Source organism: Passer montanus, unplaced genomic scaffold (assembly GCF_014805655.1).
Source record: "Passer montanus isolate IOZ18808 unplaced genomic scaffold, ASM1480565v1 scaffold42, whole genome shotgun sequence".
NCBI lineage: Eukaryota > Metazoa > Chordata > Aves > Passeriformes > Passeridae > Passer > Passer montanus.
The window spans coordinates 234,136-256,619 of NW_024369041.1; the positions used below are offsets into that span (position 1 = coordinate 234,136).

Consider the following 22,484-nt stretch of genomic DNA (forward strand, 5'->3'; position numbering starts at 1 on the left):
GCTACTGCTGACTCTGATGTGATTCCTGGTGCAGCTGCGAGTGAGCAGTGGAACCAAGGGCACACAACCCATTGTTCCTGCCAGGAAAAATAAGGCCATGTGGCCAGGAAAAATGCTCAGCCACTGCTGCAGAATATTGCCTGCTGCTCTCAGCTGCAGCAGCAGGAGCCCAGGCATTTAATGCAGCTCCCTGCTTGTTCCCTCTGTACTCCTTTTCCCCCGTGGCACCAGCCAGAGCGACACTGTACTGGTGGTACGGGAATGTTTCCACAATCCATTTGCTGCTGTCACAGAGCTTGGCAAACATTTGTTGCTAACAGCAACTATATGTTGGTTTCAAAGAGAAAAAGTTATTTCAAGAGATTGTGTCCAAAACATTCTGATTTATCCTTCCACATACTTTTCCAGATGCTAAACTATCACTATTCAAAGAAAAAAGCAAGTGGACTACAGTAAGCACTTCTGTTATCAGAAGAAAGCTTTTTCAGATAGTAGATAAAACTATATCTTATTTACATTCACTTACAGCTGTGATTGTATTGATTTTGTTTTTATGATAAGGAACGTCTTCAACTTTCATGAATTACTACCATAATTATTGAGTCTGCTTTAATGTATGACAGGACTCTATATAAATTTTAAGTCAGTTGATACTGTTCTCTAATGAGAATTTTTGAAAGGAAGTAATTTAGCAACTGTGATCCCAAAACAACAGGAAATGAGCAATCCATAGCAGTTCATTTACCAAACATTATATAAATTATATGCTTCTGAGTCCAAAATTAAGTACATTATAAAACCAGAGAATTACTATTTATTTGATCCCAAAACACTACATGAAAAAAATATAGTCCTTCAGCACTCAAAGATGTAGAGGCCAAAAGCCTAGGCATTGACAAAAAGGAAATGTTACTCAATGCAAAATAAAGGGCACACTAACAATCAATACAGGAAGATTTTTGTGTGCTATGTTGGTACAAACTAACTTTACAGATGAGCTGTCTCTCCTAAAGCTAAGGTGAGTCAAGGGGCTTATTCCAGTCTCTGAGAGGAGCGAGGTAAAATATCCTGGCATTCCAAGTGCCTGTCCACGTGCTGTTGATGCCCCACGATGAATTATTCCAGTCTCTGAGAGGAGCGAGGTATTCCTGGCATTCCAAGTGCCTGTCCACGTGCTGTTGATGCCCCACGATGACAAGGCCGTGTCCTTTCAGAGGTCCAGGACCTTTCAGAAGTCCAGAGGTCCAGGCTCTCCGTGCCCCAGCTGGTGCTGACACTGCAGCACTGCCGGCAGAGCCTGAGCTGGAGCTTGGCACTGCCCCAGGCAGTGAGTGAATTCTGCTGGAGAGCACGGCCTCTCCCAAGACCCCATTTCACTGCCCAGAGCAACAGAAGCAGTGACAAAGGGTTACAGAGTGTAACTTAGTGAGAAGCGCAGATTGAGGATCTTGAGGGACGTAAATCACAATAATTAAAATATTGTAGGAGGGTTGATTTCAGGATATTAAAATGTCTTTATGATTTTTCTTGCATTGTTCAGTATCTGTTATAAATAATTTGCAACACTTCAGGAAAAAGAAAGCGGTTTCACGTGGGATCATGTTGGAATTGTGCCATCAGTTAAAGCTGAGCTGTGGTATTTGACAAAAAGCCTTGTGTCAGGGCAAAGTAATGACTATTGTTTGACAATTAAAGCTCAGAATTTTCAGGCAAAATAATGGACCATTTTTCTTATTCTACATGCATGTTTCATTTTGGCTCAAGAGGTTAATAGAACAAAAATATCCTTTGTTGAAGGATGGCTTTTTTTCTTTTCTCCTTTGGCCTCATTTACATTATTTCTTCACTTTGGTATCATGTTCTCAGATCAGCTCTCTCTTCTTCTTTTGTTTCTTCCCCTCCAGCCCACACATATGCTTTAAAAAAAAAAAAAAAAAAAAGAAAAGAAAAGGCATGAGAAAGAAAACCAAAACCACTAGAGGCTGGAGCTAATGCTGTTCTGGAAAACACTTCTTTTTTGAATAAGCTATTGCCAGCCAGCCACTTCCTTTCCCCCCAACTGTACCAATTTAAGAACAGTGTTTAGCAAAGTTTAGGGAAAAATTTTTCAAGTCTGTCTCCTAAATAACCATCCTATCATAATATTTTAGGAAAATTCAAAGCTGAGTCACATAAATTATAAATATATAAATATATATACTGTTGCTCTCAGATGCTAGGAGATCTGCAACTGGCTGTCTTAGAAAAATTCTGAGGCTGAAACGAATTGTATCTTAAAACACATACATTTCCTAAATGTTCTATTCCCTGCTTTATTCACAAACAACAGGGGATTCCCCTGTACACCTGTAAGATTAACACCAAATAGGAACTATAACATCTGTCTGCATAAATATAAGTCTGGTTTATGAAGGATTATCTAATCTTAGAACAGTTGTTCTGATAGAAGAATCAGGAAACTCTACCTATCACTGCAAACCCATCATTTTCCTGACATGGCAGACCTTTCATACAGAGATGGTTATGAATACCCATGTTGTTCCTATGAGAGTTTAAGAAATCTATTTTTTCCTTCTCTCTATCTGGAAAAAACCAACCTTTCTGGCAGAGAAGAAATTCTGGTAAGCAGAGGAAACTGGCACTTAGAGAAGAAGAAAAAGTGTTCTGTGTATAATCCCCTGGAAGGCCCTGTACAGCTCTCCCCACACAGCAGCAACAAGCTCGTGTGCAGATAGGTGGTACCTGGGAAACCTGAAGGACAATATTCAGAGGCTGGTTGCTCTCTGTAGGCCAACAGTGGGTGCTGCAGCATTGTCAGAGTTTGTTTCACATCTACAACGCAGGGTTCGTTAACAACATCAGTAATTTCAGTTATTTCCATTCCGTTATCTTCTTGTACTCACATAAATATTATGTCTACAGAACACTGCAGCTTCCAGTGTGTTGGTGTCTATAAACTCCTACTCATTATCCACAACAAAGATGACAAGCAGGATGTTCAACTGTCATCTCTAACATGCAATACTGAAATTTTGCATGAGGTCAGGTTTAAAATAGTGTATTTACATACTGTTTTAAAAGAGTAATAAAGCCACATTTATCTAGTTTGAGGAGTGCATATGTGAATATTTAAAACCCTCTGATAATTCTCTTCTATGAATATATATTTTAAATATATATTTTAAATATAGGATGGATGGATACCTAAGATGATGATCTAGCATTGTGACAAGTTTTAGTGGATAGGAAGATGGATGGATGGATGGATGGATGGATGGATGGATGGATGGATGGATGGATGGATGGATGGATGGTAGGTAACACCAGCCAAGTGTCTTTTCCCTGTTCATTTAAGGTATTCCCTGGAAAGACCTTTGCTGTCTGAGGGCTTGAAATGTAGACTGAACAGATCTGGTCCTTGGACAGCCAGCCCCCTCCCACGCTGTGTGGTGTAGCTATTTATGAACAAATGGGTTTATGCCTGCCTGAAGACAAAGGGCTGCTCTGTGCTGAACGGGACACAGATCTCAACAGAGCAGTGATGTGACAAAGGATGCAGCCTCTGCTGCTCAGAGCACTGGGCTCTGTTCTGGAACGCCCTCAGTGCCTGCCTTTGAAGCAGGTGAGCAATCCCAGGCAATCCAGCAGAGCGATGTCAAGTTACGGGATGCAGATCCATACCTAATAAGCCTTTACTGGCTTTCTCTGACTCTGTTTTTGGTGAGCAGGACCAAAACCATTTGGTACATAGTGGTGGAAGAACAGTCCTACCTCACCTGCTTCCTGAGCTTTACCCTTTTAAACTGCTACAAGCCACCATTCATGCACATGGCTGGAAGCTGCATGAGCTCCCAAGCCTGGCTTCCTCTCAGGTCAAGCCCTGCAGAAAACTAATATTTAAAAAAAATAAATAGTGGAATGAAATGTTCTTCTGGAAATACAGAACTGTACATAAATACTTAAATAAGTAAAAAATAATTATTGGGAAATTCTTGTTTCCACCATAAAGCCTACATCACAACTTCAGGGTTTTGCTAACGTGAGAAATCAGCATCGCTGTGCTGCTGCTGGTGCTCTGCGAGCCGCGGAGCTCCGGGCCGGCAGAGGGGCTGCGCTGTCGGTGCCCGGGCCGTGCCGCGGCTGTTCCGAGGGCGGGGCAGGGTCGCTGTGCGAGCGGGCAGCTCCGGGAGCTCCGGGAGGGCTCGGTGCGGCCGGCACGGCCGGGAGGGTGCATGGACACGCTGCCGCTCTCGCCCTCAGACCAGGGCTCCTCGCCGCTCCCGGGCGCAGCGGAGCGCGGCGCGCCGCCGCCTCAGGGGAGCGGGAGCGGAGGCGCCGCGGGGCGGAGCGCGGGAGGGAGGAAGGTGCCGCGGCCCCTCCCCGCTGCCGTGGAGCAGCAGCGGCGGCGGCCCCGCTTCCCCCGCGGGACTGCGCGGGGGACACGGTCCCGCCCCGGGGGCGGTCGGGGGCGGCCGGCCCGTCCCCTTTAAGCGGCGCGGCGGAGGGTCCCGCCCGCTCATTTCCGAGCACGCAGGAAGTGCAGGCGGGCTCCGCGCCGGCCCGCGCGGTGAGTACGGCGGCACCGCGCCCCTCCGCCCTCCCGCCGCCCCGCTCCTCCCCGGCCCCGCGCCCCTCACCTGCCCGCCGCCCCTCGCCGCTGCCGGCAGGAGGTGCCGCGGCGGGCCCGGCCCCGTGTCCCGGCCCGGAGCGGGCTGCGGCCAGCCCTCCCTGAGCGCCCCGGGCGGCCGTGGGTCTGCCCCGACCGCCCTGCCGCGGCGGCCTGGCGCACCGGGCCGCTTGGTTGTACCGTAGCGCTGTCTCAACAATAAAATGAGTCTGTCCCTCACGGCTGCGTTTCCATTGTGTTCGCTGGCCGTGGGCGTGCTGGGAGCGCGTTTTGCAGCCGCAGGCAGCGGGATGCAGCCGGCGGCCCCCCCGGCGCGGCGCAGCGCTGGAGCGGGCACGGGGCAGCGCCCGCCGCGCTCAGCGGGGCCCTTGGCGCTTGCTGCGGCCGCGAGAAACCCCCACTCCTTCCACCAGCCCCCAAAATAGGGGAAAGGATGGTCAGGGTGCTTAATTATCCTCAGTGGAATGTTGAGCATTGTTTAAACTGTGGTTTACATCTGCGTTTTTGTCAGACGCGTTGCTGCTCGGTAAATTCTGTGCTCTCGCACGCTGTGAGAGTTTGGTATTGAGCATAAAAATAAATTGTGTAATTGTCACCAGTCAATTAATTCAGCAATGCTAAAGCAGAAACGGGGGATGTTGCAATTTGCAAGACCTTTTTTAAACCTGAGTATGTAGAATTTTAAACTTGGTAGTATGTGTTTTCAGTGAAGTGTAAAGTGTTTATTCTGTGGTTTTGTTGTTTGTTTGTGCTTTCTTCAAGTCCTTCTGTCAGGTGGACATTGAGACACTGATCTCTTCTGCTAAACTTGTAGATGATGGATAAGGGCTAACTTTATTGTCCTCTCACTGGTAACTCAAGAACCGCAGAAAAGAGAGGTTGTTTCAACACTGAGTCAGTAGCTCTCAGTTTAAGTTCATACAGTAAAAATACCTTTTTTCCCCCTTTTTTTTTTTTTCCGTGGAGGCTGTAACGCTAGGCCTCATAGGACCGTTTCTTCTTTTCCAGCATGCACTAGCTGCAAGTTCCTATCTTGCTTTAGTGTGTTTGAAGGAAACTTCTGGCTTCCCTTTATTTATTAGCTGGATGGAGGGTCCCCAAGGAGCACCCAAGACAGCAGTTTGGAGCTATTCCCAGTAGCTGTCAGTGGTGGTAGATGCGTTTTGTGGAGGGGTGCTAGCTGCGAGCCTCAATCACACCCTGAGGCTCTTATGGGAGACTCTGCCAGTGAGTCCTTACCAGGAATATCAGGAGACCTGCACTGAGCATTGCTACAGCACCGCTGTCCTAAACCATCAGCAGCTGAACATAGGAGGAGGAATTGTTCAAGTACATGACTGTACTGCCCAAATAGACGTTCTTTAGCTTGTCTGTTGCTGGAGAACATGTGAAAACTTCAGTGTGATTAAGCTTAGTTGATCTTGAATAGTTCTTTTCCTTCTTGATCCCATGACTTAGTTTTAGCGTTTTTCTCAGGCTTAAGGAAGGAAGGAATAAAGGAGAAAAAGAAACCCCCAAACCTCTCAGTACGGCTGCTGCATTGTGGTAGAAGTTGCACCAAATTACTTTTGAATGCAAATTCTTTTATGTTCAAACTCCGGGATATGGGTCTTCCCGAGACAGTGAAAAACACCATCTGAGGGCATGATTAAATAATAAGTAGCTGTGGTCTGTTACCAAGAAAACCCACAAGCATATCTGGCACAAAAATTTCAACCCCTGCATCACAGTCTGCTACTTCACGCTTGCCAGAAGTGTTCTGTGGACCTCTTTATAAAAAGAATCCATCAGAATCACCTGAATTTTTAAAAGAGGGAAAACTAAACTCCCAGGAGGGTGGGTATGAGAAATATGAGGTCAGTTTTTTTCACTGCAGAAAACAAATTGCACAATATTTTTCTTGTCTCTGAAGCAGGCTGTCATTATGAGGCAAGCTTCATGACTTGCAGTATTTTCTCCTTAAATAATGCGGAAACAGGATCACAGAGGTGGGATGAAAGTCAGGCTTTGGATAAGTGCTGGAACTGATAATGTCCTTGGCTTTTTGTTAGCTCATCTGCCCTCTAAAGGATCAGCCCTTCAGAATAAAAGTTTGGAAAAAGACCATAATAATTTAGCTTCTGGAAAAATAATGTAGAAAATCGGCAGGAGTTTCAAGAGTACAAGACTTTCTTTAGTAAAAAATAAAAATCATTCTGAAGGGGCACATTGGGAAGAAAATATTTTCAGCAGCATATTGTTTTTAGAAAAAAAAGACCAAACCACAAATAACTGCTTTATCTATGTATCTAATTATGTTCTTTTAAGCTTAGTGCTGTAAGTGGGGAAATGAGACCAGAACTCACAAGGTGTTTATAAAAGAAATATAATGCTTTTTTAAGGGAATGGGGATATAGTTCTATTTCTGAGTTGGAACCACAGCTTATAAGAAGAAATTTGTGGAAGGGCACTTACTGTCTGCCAGAACAGCTTCATTCTGAATGATGATTAGAAAAGCTAAGCACATCCATTAATATTATAGCTCCTGAAAAAAAATCTGGAAGTGTGCAATTACTTTAATAGCTTTAATTTCTTTTTTATTAAGCTCTTAGAGTTTTTTTTTTTGAGGGCAGGAAAACTTCTGCAAGTTACAGCCCTCCAGTCATGAGTGCCTTTTGGTGCAAAAGCAGTTGAATAGGGTACTGTTTTAGACCCTGGTTTAGAGACCCACTGTGGGTGCAGCTAGCTTCTGCTTTTATCCAGGCCTTTTAAAAAAATTATTGTAAGCTGCAGGTATTTTGTGTGTACTTAAAAATGTAGACCGGCCAGTTATTCAGCTTAGTATTTCTTGGGTATCTAATACTTTGTGGTGTGTGTATTCTGAATTGGTGAATCTGATGGTCTCTGATAGCTGAGAAAAAAGAGTTATTTTAAAAAGAGTAAGAAGGTGATCATTGCAAGCTGTGTGTAGTCACTAAAGATGGGAGATTCAAGGAAAAAGGAAGATGGCTTTTTTTCCCTAATCCTTGAAGGTGCTGCATGTGCAAACATGGCACTAAAATACATGTGAGAAGCTTGCACTCTCTGCTGGCACTGGGCTGTCTGTGCTGCTGCTCTGGGTTATGGTGAGGCTGGCAGCAGCCAGCTCCACAGTTATTTCTGAATGGGGTGTGGTGGAATAATACCTTGAAACAATCTCTGCTTTACCTTACTTGTTTTGAAGGCTCCATTCACACACCAAATCCTCTAGAAACAAGTTGATAAAACTGGCAAGTTATTTCAAGCTGTGAGTGCAAATGTGAGCTCTGGAAAGAGAATCAACAGAGTTGGTGTTTGAGTAAAGTTCAGAGAATCTAAATCAGATGATGTGAGGAAACTATCTTGTGAGGAAATCTTGTACTTTTTAAATCAATTTCCTGACAATGATCTCCAGCTGTAATAAAAAGTGACTGTAGTGATTGGCCTGTTTACTGATTTGTGGCTGCCTGCAGTGTAGGTGCTTTCCAGCATGGTGCTCTTAGGTCTGATTTCTTCCTGTAGCCCTTCCTGTGTTCCTGGGCAGGTTTTGGTGTGGAGCCCATCTCCTGCCCAGCCTGCAGTGGAGGGTGCCCATGTCTCCTTAGGGAGGTGCATTTGAGGAGGGTGGTGCCAGCAGGGGCAGAGCTGCCTCTGTTTTTCTTCAGCCTTTCCCTCCTTTAATTCTTTCACTGGTGGAGTGAGTGGGTGGTGAAGGGCAGGTCTGTCTGGCTTTTGTTCTTACCCTTCCTCCTCCCCTGTACTGAGTGGTGGTGTTTCACTGGTGAAGCAGCTCCTGGCAGAGGGTCCTTCTCTTTTGGTGCTGGGCTCTCTGGTAGGGATGTCACTTGGGGCAGCTGTCCGGAAAGCACAGATCAGCACCCAACAGCCACCATATGCATCCTGCTGTCAAAAGTGAGGCTTCCCATCAGCTCCTCTACCATGCCCAGAAATGACCTAAAATGTCCATCAGTGCATTGCTTCAATAGATGGAGGGGTAAGAATGATTACCTGTGGGAGTCTGAGTACAAGTACACGCTTGGCAACTGAAGTAAAAGTGCAGAAAAGACAGCTATAGCTGTCTCAGCAGCAGAGGGGTGGCTGGGCTGATGCTGGGGGAGGGTTTGGTGGGAAGAACTAGGGAAGGTAATTTTACTCTTTTCTGGCATACTGGAGGGAATTTCTGTTCAAGGAAATCAATGTGCCACTTGTAGAGCAGAAGTAAAATTCTCTCATGGTTAACAAATCCTCTGGAGATAGGTTCTACCCACATACTTCTAATGGCTGTGACTGGCAGCAGTTGTCTCCTTTTGCTTGATGTAGCTCCAGGCTGGTTCTCACATGTTCAGAGTTAAAATAATGCAATGCAGAATGCAGGTAAGAATGAAAAGTAGCTTAGAAATACAATGCTTGCAGTTGTTGTATTTCCAAGTAAAATTGCTGAACAGATGAGGTTCTTTTGTATAGACACCTGCTTCTTGTATTTAACTCTGACAAATGAACATCAACCACAAAATGAGGTTAGTATGTCTGCACTGTTAATTGTGCTTTTTGTGAGGACAATAGATGAATGTTTTCATGGAAGACCAAAATTATAAGACACCTGAGTTCTCCAAAAAGTTGTATATGAACCTACAGCAGTTTTGTATTGACTAGTCCCAGTTAATTGTGTAAAGAAAAGGGCCCTAATAGTTTTTCCGATGCCACTTGCCAGAGACATGGAAGGACAGTTTCTGGCTTTCAGGTGTGTAATTGCAGTAAGACATGAAAATTTAAAGCTGATGGCTGAGGTGCTGCCGTACAGAGGTTCTGAGCTAATTCTGTGTGTAGATGTTGTGTTTGTAGTGTGTTGTGTGTGATAGTCAGCTGCAGTCAGATCGGTCACCAGGCAGATTTTCTGCTCCCCCAGTGTTGGTGTGTGATGTTTGTGTCTTCTCCGTAGAAACTGCAGAAATAATACTTAGAGAGCTCTGGGTGGAGTTTGTGTTGCTGCTGCAGGGGCAGGTGTTGGGCAGCGATGCACAGGAAGCAATTGAAGCTCGTTGGGAGCCCGGCTGAATTAAAGCAGAGGAAATGATGTAAATGAGCTCGTGTTTTGAAGCACACTGTGAAAACACCAAGTGCTGGTCTTGAGCACCGTTCAGAGTGAACCCACTGTTCTGAGGCTAAGTTGTAAGTTTCTGTGAAATAAAATCTGCCCTGTAAGAGTGTTTTGGGTGACAGCTTTCAGATGACTTGTGGTAGCACTTCTGCTGTCTCTTGAAGGTTTCCCCTAGCAGTGGTGTCAAAAAGGATGGCACTTGACAGCACTGTTGATGTTGCTCACTGCCGCAGGGGCAGCAAATGCCTTGCATGTCTTGTGCTCTGGTAGAGTGAAACTTAAGACTGCCGAGTGATGGTAGTATAGTCCATCTTTCATGTGCTCTGTCAGTTCCTGATACATGTGGAAGTCTTCTGAAGGAGACATACAGATTTTGAAGTAGGAGGATGGGTATTGTTTGCAGTCAGTGCTGGCTGGACAGAGGCTGGCAGGTTTCTTCCCAGCACAGTCAAACCATTGCTCCAGTAAAATGCCTCTGCAGGGCAGACTTTGCCTCAGTGCCCCCAGTGTTTGGCAAAGGACTGAGTATTAACATCCAAAATACTGTATTAGATTCTGCTGTGAAATGCTGCTATGCATGTTTCTTTATGTTGGATTTTTTAAATTAGATTTTGGACAGAATCCAGTGTTTTTGAATTCTTTTGCATTTAACTCTTCAGAATTCCTCCTTTTAAGGAGGAGGAGGAGGTTTAAGGTCCTGAGCTTCTATCAGATGGACAGGTGGAAATGATTGGGATTTTAATCAACTGTGTGAGGGGACAAGAAGGACAAGAAGGGAAGGAAAAGGAATAACTTTAAACCAGTGTTCAAACAGTGTAGTAAAAGTTTTTGCCAGTAGAACTGTGTGTTAAATATGGCATTTGTGTCAAGTGTCTGTGGTAACAACCTGTGTGTCCTTGCTTTGAAGTAAAACAAGCAAAAAAAGTTAGAAAAAAAAAGGTAGTGAAATATGAGCACAGGAAAAGGAGAGTGCAAGGAACCTACACAAACTAGGTTTGCAAAAACTCTTGGCTTCTCTCCCCTTCAAACCACGATGATCTCTTCCTGAAGAAAGATGAAAGAAAAGGGGAGGAAAGACAGTTCAAGTGGTCCCAAGACTGACTTCAGGGATTTGAAAATCAGAGCAAGAGAGGTGAAGCAGCATAATGCAAAGTGTTCAGTGTTTGATGTTTCTAGTTGTTCATACTGGCAACTTTTTCAATACAAGGAAAATATCAAAATAGTTCTGACAAGCTGCTGGCTTTTCTGCTTCCAGTGAAGCTTGGTATTGCTAGTGCTTTAAGAGTAAGTTAATGCTTAGGTATAATGTGAAACTGAAAAATTACAGATGACATTAGCTGTGCTTCTGGAATGCACCAGATGTTTCTCGATTGTTTGGCATCCAGCTTTCATGGCTGGTGACATATTCATGGCTGATTTGTTGTGCTGAAAGCAGAACCTGAACTATTACACTGAATTTTAACCTTTCTAAAAACATTTGTAGTTTGTGTTCCTCCTTCCATCTTCAACTGGGGACTGAGGAATAGCAAAGTGAGTACAGTTTTCAAAACCACATGTGAATTTAAGCTAGCTGATTCAGTTTTATTTAAGAAAAACTTCAGGGTGTTTGATTTTCAAAGCAGCTTTTTCTCAGGATTTCTAGATCAAGTAGTATTTTAAGCTGGTTTTGCTTATTTTAAAACTCTCAGGCCAGACTGCCCCTTGGACAAAATGCACAGAAATGTCTACCAGTGGTCACTTCAGGAATCTTCAAACATGCACTGAGGAGACTTATGTACAAATATTCCCTGGTCCAGGTAACCCTCAAAAAATTTGGCAATAAATCATAACTGGGTGAGAATGTTGCTGTGGTGCATAGTTGTCCAACAAAACCTTTTTATTAAATTTAAATCAATTTCCTATAAACATTTCTGGTTTTAAGATGGATATTAATAGAAGTTTGAAAGTATTTTTAAGAGGGTTGGATGCATTTGAGAATTTAACTTCTTTCTGTTTCCACTTCAACTGCTGTAGCTGCATCATACTCTGGAATATTACATCTTTGAAAGCAGTGTCACTCTTATCATAGAAAAAAATACAAAAAAAGAAAAAAAAATAACTCCTCAACATTATTAAGTCTCTAACTTTTTTTAAATGCTGGCCAATTTGCTGTGCGACTGTTAGAACACTCTGGTGGTAGACTGTTCTTTTCCATCCCTTCATTTCCTAACTTAAGAAAAAGAAATCTCCACGTGAGAGCCACCTGTGAGTGCCTCAGAGGATCTGTTTTGCTCTACAGCATTTTTAGATTTGCTTTACAGTACGAGGAAACTGCATGTATGACCTTTGTTCTTACCTCCCACAGTGAGAAGTCTTCGCTGGCTCCATGTATGAACCTGAATGACAATTATCCTTCAAAAACAGCTCAAGAGTTTACATAGGTTGACATTTATATTTTCACTATGCTTAGGTTACAGTAGCTATGTTATCTTGGTCTCCATATATAGAGAAGTAGATGACAGAGATCTGAGAAAACAGAAGACAGCTTGATTCTGGGAATGTAGTTAGATGTGGAACTCAGGTGAAGCAATTGCAGGAAAACCACGTTATTCTCATCTCTTTGGTTTTGCCAGCTACCATTCCACAGTGGAAGACTGCAGTCATTCCCAGTGATTTGTTTTGTGAAAAGGACATGGCATCAGTGACAATGTAGGTGTGCTGTGCAAGTGCTGTGCACCTGAGCTGGGATCACCAGTTACCTTTTACTGTGCTGTTGCATTTGAGGGAGCAGGCTCGTCTTGTGTGGGGGAAATATTTAGCTGGGGCCTTTTAAGTTGTTTAGACACTTAGGTTGCCTAAAGAATATTTCACCTTTCCTCATTCACTTTGATTCAAGGTGATGCTGTCTTTCTAAGTGTAACTGGTTTTCTGTCCTTCTGAAGCAGGCTGTTTTCTGTGCAAAAAAGCCCTACCTACAGCATTACCTTTTTGAAGACTACTGGGCATCTTAAGTTTAATTTCTGCCTCTTGCTGCAGCTGTTGCTCTGTCCTACAGAAAGAAGTATAAACATCTCTTAGTACGTGGTCTAACAGAGACTACTGTGCATCCTTGAAGATAAGCTGCAGTTGGTGTAAGAAGTGGGATTTAGTTTTGCTGAAGCTGTCCTCCACAGAGTTTTTCCCTTGATTGGGTGTGCAGTGTTACACAGGCTGTTGGGAGGCTCTGCCACCCTTCAGTGGACAGACTGCTAGGTATAGCTGCTCAGGTATTTTGCCCTGGCCCAGGAACCCAAATGCTGCTGTGTTATAATTTTTGCAGCCCCTTATGGGGACTGTGCCCTTAATAAGGGTTGAACAGAGCCTGTTGTAAAAGTAGACCGGGTTCTTGCCTAATGCTGATGTGAAAAATAGCATTACTTTCTAGGTGTTGGGAATACCAGGAGAAAGATCTTCCCTGATAACTGTGCTAAGGTAGCTTCTGTTCTTATTTCTAGGTTGAACTCTAGCAACCAGCAAAATAGGTGCAATAAGTGTAGTTATATAAAACTGCTGTTCCTTTAATTCCCTGACAATAAGGGGAAGACATGCTTCACCAAACTTGGAGTTTGTGGTTTTCTTGCCAAATTTAAAAAGAGGAATAGCACCAACAGCAGTGCAGAAACCCACAAGCTCAATAATGTAAGCGATAGAAAAGTTGTGTAATACAAAAAAGCTACTGTCTTGTGAAAGCTGAAGGTAGAAGAGCCTTTCATGATAGCTGTTCAATAATAGTTTTAAAACAAGCAAGCAAGCAAATGACACTCCTTCAGCCTGGTCCTACCTAGGACATTTTACCTAGTGTTTCTTGCCAAGCAGATGACTCTCTTCATAAAAACAGTAAAGTGACTGAGTTGACTTTTGTTCCCTGAAATGGAATAATATTGACCAGTGTGGTTAAGGAGTAGCTGGTTGGGTTTCAGTTTTAATTCAGTATTTTCCAGACAACTGGACTTGCTTTGGATTCACTGAAGCCAAAGCAGGGCTTCTATTCATAAGCTCATTGCTTACTTTGGATTAGTTATAAAGTAAATAATGTGAATAATACTGTTCTTTCATTTGTCCCCTTAACTATGTAATGGATTTGGTTTTGTTTAGGAACAACAAATGCCAGGACAAGCGATAACTTGCTTGTTTCTCTCACTTATAGGCGATAAAACTGCTTCAGCAAAAGGTTACTCTTTTTCCTTAGTAGATTATGAAAGAATTGCATTTAAACCACTATAGTCCAGTTAGTGTTTCCTTCAAGCATGACAGTGTGAACTGCTTTTTCCAGGCATTGTCATGGCAAAAATACCACCATTTCTAGGTTGTTGGATATCACCTCCTGCTTGCTTTTTCTGAGAACAGCAGCAATAAACCCACAGTATTTCCTATTCTGTCATCTTGGCAAGCTGATTTATTTTTTGGCCATGTACATGGGGCAGGGAGGGGGGGTGTGGTGCATGAGCAGGATGAGTCCTTCCTGCAGCCCCCAAGGCCTGTGTTGCTGTTGTAAAAACACATTCCTGGGAACTTGAAACTGAGGCAGAAATTGCAAGAGAGAGTTTGGGCAGGCTGTAAAGAGCGTGACCTGCTTGATTGTTCTTGATCTCTAAGATGATTGAACACTGCTGTTACAATGAAACCCTGCTCTTTCTATGTTTCTGTGTTTGGAAAGTTAGTATGAAGTGTGTTGCTTCAGTTGCATATCCTGAAAAGATGTAATTAATAAGCAGGATCTGGTCCTTGGAAAAGGCAGGGTTTTCTATTTATTTTATCTCTCCCGGGTGTTGAGAGTGAGTTATCTATCACATGAAACAAGGGAGATAAGAAACCTGATATATCTTTCCTGTATACTGCAGTCTCTAAGGTTGCAGTGGAAATTTGTGGAGGTTTGGTCTTAATTTTATTTTGGAGCACAGCATTTCTGCTGGCAAAACAACAATGTTGCTTTTTGTAAGAGAAACTGTTTGCATGGAGAATATTATTTTTTGAATAATAAATCCTGTGATTGTTGCACCCTTCACTGAAGTAACTTTTTCCTATGGTTTCCATGCCTGAACTACTTATTCCTGGTGTACTGTAAGTTCTAGAATGGTCCTTGTGCCAAAGGCATGATTTTTTTTTTCCCTTCCCATTTAGAAATTAAAGAAATATGACGTTACCTATTGCAGATATGCTTGAGCACTTCAAAATTCATCATAGGCTGTTCATGTGGACAGTTCACCACTGATCATTTTTTTCCCCAAGTCTTTTATTAAAAATGAAGTGAGCTGCTCAGTGATCAGTGTACAGTCATCACTGTACCCCTGTTTCCCCCATGGGACTCTGGCCTTGGCAGAGGAAAGGATACTGATGAAAATCAAGAGGTAGCTTGAAAAATTGCTTTTGCTGTCAGCCAGGTAAGGTGAGCAGCAAAGCTGTTCAGTGCTCACCAACTAAAGTGGGGGGGGTTTGGGATGAATTGGAACAGTGTGTCATATTATAAACTTTCAAAATTTGAAAATAAGCTGCTGCATGTGCTTGATGTGATTGATTTACCCTGGGCAGTGGTTGCAGTGTGTACAAGCAAAACTTTCAGGTTTTTCAGAATTCAGTGTGAAACTGGTCAGGTCTAAAATACTTTGTGATTATTTTCACTTTTCTATTGGTTTTATTGAATGTGGGTTGTCTTTTCATAAATTGATAGAGCCATTTAACTTCTCTGCCATCCAGCAGTGCATGTGTGTGTGTGTTTGGGAGGCAAAGCCATAGCTGAAAGCATAGCAGATGGCAGAATTACAATAAAAAGATGGGGGTTTTTTGGTCAGTAAAGAGGGTGAGATTCTTGACTAGTTTTCCGTGGAAAGTGAGAACTTCAGCAGTTAATTCTTGTGAATTTTTTCCTCTTCCTTTCTTCCTAATAGCTGACAAGTCTGCCTTAGGTACTGGCTCAAGTAGAATTGCATAATGAAACTCTGGACAAATTCTTTTGTCTTTTCTGAGGCTTATACCTCAGCAGACTGTCTAAGCAGAGATGAAGTGATGTGTACTTAAGGTATGGTTTGAGGTTTTTCACTCTGGGGTTTATGCAAAGATTGTCTGCAGCAGCAGAATGCCCAGCTTGCTCTGTGTTTGCTTTCAGCAAGTGAGAAGATAAAGGTGTGCCCAGTGTCCCTCTAACATTCCAAGCTATCCTGTTCTCAGTGGCAGTGTTCTTCACAGTAAGAAGGGAATATGCAAGGGATGAGATTAGACCTTATGTTTTCAGTGTATAACTTGCCAAGAAGAGAAATATGTGTGTGGAGGAGGCCTAAGACAGTGAATATCTGTGGCATCTGGGTGAAATTATGAACAATAAAATAACCCTCAGCTGGAGCTTCACGAGCAGCTAAGCAGTGTCCATCTAGGGCATGTTGAATGAAAAGGGCATGTCTAAAGTAAAACATGCTCACACAAGGAAAGTCCCCACAGTCTGGCATGAAGCCAGGTGCATACTGAATTAGGTCACTGCCTTAAGTGTGCATGTTTCCCCACTTCAGAAAGATGTACTCATCCTTTGCAACAAGGAACAAAAACAGAATGCTAATATAATTTTAAAAATGTAAAGCATTTTCAATGCTGGTCTATTCCCTCGTGCTTAGAGAATCAATGAACTTTTTTTGTAATGAACAGAAACATTTCCATTGTTGAATACACAGAATGCCCTGGAAATGCAGAAAGTATTAGCAACCAGGTGCCTCTGGAAAACCTGCAGATCTTTATAAGAATTGTATAAGCCCCAGATGTCTCATTCTTTGGAGATCATACAGACTGCTGCAAACAGACTAGTTTTGAAGAACTGATAGGCAGTTAAATACCAGCATTCAATAGCAGGTGCAATTTGAAGTTTTGGTGTGTAATCTTTAAGCTGCGAAATTCCTGGGACTTCTGTGTGATTACTAATTACCAAGTAATTTTACCAAGTAATTTTACCAAGTAAAATTACCAAGTCCTTTTTTATAAACTTCAGAATGTTCTGTGTAACCTAGTTAGTTTCCCTATTGTGATTTTTGGGATCCCATGTGCTTTTGCTTGTTCTGAGGTTTCACAGCCTGCTTTCTGTTGTAATCATGTTCTACCTAGTTACTGGAATTCCTAAAGTAGGGCTGTGCCAGACCAAATTCAGATCAAATTTGGGTTGTAGATACGCAAAATAAGGGCTTTTTTTTCCCCCTGTTCTCTGAAAAGAGAGAATAGTGAAATAGAGTGCTCATAAGCTCTGCTTTTCTATTGGGAAAAGAAGGAAGATTCTTACTGCTTTCACTCACTCTGTGAGTGTAGTATTGAAATATTCAAGATGAAATGTGTTTTAATCCTTTATGATGACTTCCCTCAGCAGAAGTAATACTGAAGGGAAAAAAAAAGATGTCAATTGGCTCTGTTCCCACTGCTTTAGCAAACTAACTTACCCATTCAGTTCTCCATGTGCAATTTAAAATTTTAATGTTCAACATAACTGGTTGCACAAACATTGCTGTCCTTTAAAGGCCACGGTGAAGGTCTAGTGGGAAAAACGCCTGTTCTTTATGGTGAAAAAGGCCCTGCCTGTCTGTGTAAAAAGGCTGTCTTGTTAATAGGATTGTCACTAGCCCATAGATAAAGGGTTTCAGCTAATGAAGGAATAATTAGAGCCTAGAAGGAAAAGTACCAGCGAGCTGGTGTAGTTCTCATTGCTTCAGGAGTGGGTTACTGTATGTATATACACAATGTATACGTAGTGTGTGTGTGTTCCCTGAGCACCCTGAGGGCAGTGCTCCCGGGCAGCCCTGTGCTGTGACCAGGTGAAGTGCTAGTGGGAAGGGCCAGGCACCTGCAGATGTCCAGCAGCACGGTGTGTTGGCTTCCCTGATCCAGGCTTACCATAATAGTGTCTGTTTGGTCACAGTGGGGAAAGGTAGGAACAGCAAGAGCTCTCTCACTGCCCCCTGCTATTCTCTGAGGGCATCTTGATCTCCTGGTACATCGTGTCCTCTCCGAGGGAGATCTGTTCTCCCTTGCTTCTGAGACGTGAATGAGACCTAAAGAATCTTAGTGACTCATCAAAGCTGAGCACAGGGCAATTTATTGGTGAAGCAAGAATTGACTACAAAAGCCTCCTAGAACTAATGCTCCATCTTCAGGGGTATTGATTTGTCAGTTAACAACAATTAGAGTAGTTGGGGCTTGATTTACTGATATTTTATGCAAGTTAGTTTGATCATTTCTCAATATGCCTTTACTGACTGAAGATGTGTCAGCTTCTGCATGGAGTAGCTTTAGTACAGTTTAGCATTTACTGAGGTTTAAAGAAACTTGTGGTTCTTTATGCTATTAATTGTGGCTTCACCTCTTGCAGTCTAACAGAACAAGAATTCAGTAAGAAATGTAAAAAACCATCATACAGTCATCTTTGTACTAAAGAAAGCTTGGGATGATATTGTATCATATCTGTGAACTGGTTTTATCCTGCAGAATTTTCATTCTGTCTCCCTTGATTCATCACATCTGGACACTGGTCAGCACTCTGAGGATACATCTGGAGTTGATCACTCTTTATATGCATTCAACTTGCATTTATATAATATTGTGTTTATGCAGTGAGGAGTGACTAAATTCTGGCTTGTCTGGACTTGAAAGGATGTTATCTAGTATTCAGTTGATAAAACTGTTACTTATTTTGTACCAAAGTCTCCAGTAGCTTTCCATGAGTTCCAAAAGCTTCAGTTTCAGATGAGTAATTGCCTTTAATCTGCTGTATTAAGAATTTCTACATAATCTGCATAAATTATTTATTAACAGGGACTTTAGTACTACAAATATTAAAAACAGCTTTGAGCAGTCCTGTAGACTTCAGCTCTTGCCAAACTTGGTGTGGATGATACTCCTGCAAACTTTGTGTGGCTGTGGCAGGCATTGCTGCTGGTGGTATGAGTAAGTCACTTAGTTTCTCAGGTCTTGCAGTTGGAGCTTTCTTGCAGGTGAAGATGCTGAATGTGATACCACCACTGGTCAGGGGTGTCTGATTTGCATTGGAGCAGTGTCCTGGTGCTGGAAGCTGAGTGGGAAGGGAGGAGTGTGACAAAGACACAATCAGGGAGACACAGTGCCAGGTGTTTGCTGTAAACACAGGGGGAGCATTGTGGCACCCTGGCAGGGCCAGCACAAGGTGGGCTGGGTGGCAGCTAGCAGTGCCAGATCTGTCTGTCTAACCCATGTAGAAGGCTAGGGGAGTGAGCCATTTTTTTCTAGTCTCTTAAGGATAGTGAAACTAAACTGGGAGTCTCAGAACTTCCGGCAGTGCCAGATCTGTCTGTCTGACCCATGTAGAAGGAGTAGGGGAGTGAGCCCTTTTTTTCTAGTCTCTTAAGGATAGTGAAACTAAACTGGGAGTCTCAGAACTTCCCCCAAACCATAATTGCATAACACAGTCAAAATGGATGTAGAGCTAATAGGTCCCTGGATAAATTTTAATGACTTTCACTTATTTTATACAAGCAAATTTTAAATGAAAGTATTTTATTAATGTTGAAAGTAGACTAACATGCATTGAGCTTACTTCTTAGTCTTTTATGCTGTCATTGAAGAGGCCCATAAAACATTTATTTGACTCTCAGTGCTGAGTAGGACTTTTGGTATCCCCCTCTTGCATAACTGTGGGCTGTTTCTCTGGTCTTCCCCTCTAGGCTAGCCTAACCGTATCAGAAGATGGAAATATTAGCAGATGGATGATCTCAGGATCCCTTTCATCAATCAGGAATTGGCGTTTGAATTTTAATTTCTTTTGAATTAGACTTAATCTGAAATGCAGTTTCTATAAACTTTGATATTTAAATCTATAATACTTTATTAATGAGTGAACAGTTATACCCTGAAAGGTATTTACTTAAAGTAAAAGCAAATGAAATTGCAAGCTTCTGCTGCTTCAAAATAGTGGATTTTTTTTTTAATAGTTTAGAGGAGTAGGAAAGGTATGGGATTTGTTGGTATCTTTTTGTCCTCCCACAGAGTAAAACAAAACAAAAAACCCAAGAAGTAATGGGGGAGTTAAAAGAAATGTGAAATAAACCGTGGTGAGACTAGAAGAACCATTACTGCTTTGGCTAGCTGTGTGACAAATGCCTTTTTTTGGACTGTCCATATTACTGTTTTCCAGACACTGTGTCAGAGGGAGTTGCTGATTAGTAATGCAAAAAAAAAAAAAGAAATGTTTTTTCTTTCTCCCTTTATCACTCCTTCCACCAGCAGTCTTTTGCATGCATGTGTTAGAACTTTGTTCATGTGTTTCTCAAATGTCTGTCTGCTTTGTAGTTCTAACATGCACCTTTCTTTTAATTTTAGGTTCTGTCTTCATTTTGCTGACTCAAACCACAGATTCCAAGGAAAGGAGGGGAAGTGGAAGAAAATACTCAAGTGCCAGAGGAAAAGCAAGACTAGCCAATGAAAATTATTATTACTAAACTGTAGAATTCTCTCACACATAGTGGGGGGAAAAATTGCTGTCTGTTCAAAGCTTACAAAATTACTTTTGCAGATTTCCTTTACAAAACTTCAAATAAGCTAGGCCACTTCAACTAGGGCTGAATTAGGAAATGGAAATATGATTCCTTGCTGGTGTCTTCAGTCTTCCTCTGCCTTTGCAGGTTCTTTTTGTTTGGGGTAGGAAATCCTGAACAAATTGTATGGCGTCAGCCAGACTTACGGTTGATGGTTATGGATGACACAGGAACTTCAGATTTACGTCTCTGCAATGACACCTGATTAAGGCAAAGCTTGAAAACTGCTCATCTGCTATGTTACCAGAACTTGTAGTAGCTATTACAGTTGTGATTTCTCTCTAAGATTTGAAGTCTGGGGTGATGTCCCCTGGAAAGCAAGAGCAGATAAGTAATCTTTTAGGATTGGAAGCAGAAATAATATGAGAATGCCCAGAAGAGGCTTAGTAATTCAAGCCAGGACTCGTTGGCTATTGGTGGGCCTTGCTTTGCTGTTCAGTTTAGTCTTGCTCATGTATTTGCTGGAGTGTGCTCCACAAACAGATGGCAATGGATCTCTGCCTGGTGTTGTAGGTGAAAGCATGGGTAAGGAGTACTATCAAGCTCTCTTGCAGGAACAAGAAGAGCATTATCAAAACCGAGCTACCAGTCTGAAACGTCAGATTGCCCAGCTAAAGCAAGAGCTTCAGGAAATGAGTGACAAATTGAAGTCCCTGCAGGAAAAAAAGAGCCCGAAGATCAATGGTATGAACTACCAGGGCACCAAAGAACAAACATCCAATGATCTCCTAGAGTTTCTTCATTCCCAGATTGACAAAGCTGAGGTGAGCGTGGGGGCCAAACTGCCTAGCGAGTATGGAGTCATTCCTTTTGAAAGCTTTACATCCATGAAAGTATTCCAGCTGGAGATGGGGCTCACTCGGCATCCAGAAGAGAAACCTGTTAGAAAGGATAAACGAGATGAACTGGTGGAAGTTATCGAGGCTGGCCTAGAAGTTATCAATAATCCAGATGAAGAAGATGGACAAGATGAAGATGATGGAGTAGGAGACAGGCAGCTGTATAGTGAAAATGATTTTATAGAAGGTATGTTTACATGCTTCCCAGCAGAATGTCACAACAGGCATTTAGTGGGGTTTGTACTTTTAGGTTTTACCTACTTGAATAGAGTCTTGAAGAGTAATTGCACAATAAGCCTTTATTTCTGATGATGAGGATATTACTGCTTCATTATCTTGTGTTTTTCATGGAGTAACAAATGCATTTCAGAAGGTCTCACCACAAGAGGTATACTGGGGAAGCTGTATCTGCTTAAAATACAGATACATTCATCATTGATTGTAGCCAAAGTCAGTGTGACACAGCTGCTTATGGTACTAAATAACTGAAAGACTTTCAGTGAAACTGATGGCAGTGGGAGGGAGAAATTGACTCATCTCTCTTGTTCCAGACTAGTTAAACAATCCGGTATGAAGCTACATATTTTTTCTTCACTCATCTCTGTGCCACTTTTAGTTAATAGTTGGGCATTTGACTTTGCTAGAGTTGGCACGGGCATACTGCAGGGAGAGGTAGGCTATGTTCTGGGCCTGTGAGCTGAAGAACTTGGTGTCCTGAATAGACCTTTCATGGTATTCAGTTATGGGGTCTGCTGAGCTGTGCAGCCTTGAACTGTTCTCTTGTTTTCTTTTCAGTCTTTTCAGTTTTGTCTCAGTTCCTGTAAGTTTGATTGCAGAACACATATTATTATAAAGGCATATGTAGCAGTTAAACTTTCAACACTTAGTAAGGCCCTTAAAAGGTGCAGTAGTGACAAATCCCATAACAGGTGGCTTTCAAGGAATGGTCTTGTGCAATGGAGATAAGTATTATCAGAAACTGCCCTGGTACCTCTTCTTCATATTTACAGTAATAAATACAGTTCATGCTACCATTAAAGACCAAAAGGTGGACCATGGTATCAGACCATTACTATAGAAGGTGTTCTGAAGTAAGTACTGATGTCTGTATTATTAAGCAAACATGCTGGAGAAAGGTACCATTGACCTTGAAATAATGGGGTCTTTCAGTCTCACATGATGTATGTAATTGGTCTGAAGTGTAAAAAGTCTGTTTTTGACAGCTACTGTGTTTAAAGTTTGATGAAAGTACTCTTCTTCATTCCAGAAGGTGGTACAGGCTATGGAATCCACTCAGCTGGGTCAGTGCAACACAGCCTGTGTCAGGCTTGTAGCACAGTTCTCATTTAAAACCCTATTATTTTTTTCTAGGG

General features: G+C 42.4%; 1 protein-coding gene across 1 annotated transcript in view; it reads left to right on the top strand.

The window, feature by feature from the left end:
- The first annotated feature begins 4,358 nt into the window (after window positions 1–4,358).
- CSGALNACT2 (chondroitin sulfate N-acetylgalactosaminyltransferase 2) overlaps window positions 4,359–22,484 on the top strand; it is a 32,972-nt gene continuing 14,846 nt past the window's right edge. The window contains exons 1-2 of the mRNA XM_039719684.1: window positions 4,359–4,567; window positions 20,058–21,298. Of these exons, the coding sequence (XP_039575618.1) occupies window positions 20,635–21,298 (664 nt within the window). The 5' untranslated portion in view covers window positions 4,359–4,567; window positions 20,058–20,634. The remainder of the gene's footprint in view (window positions 4,568–20,057; window positions 21,299–22,484) is intronic.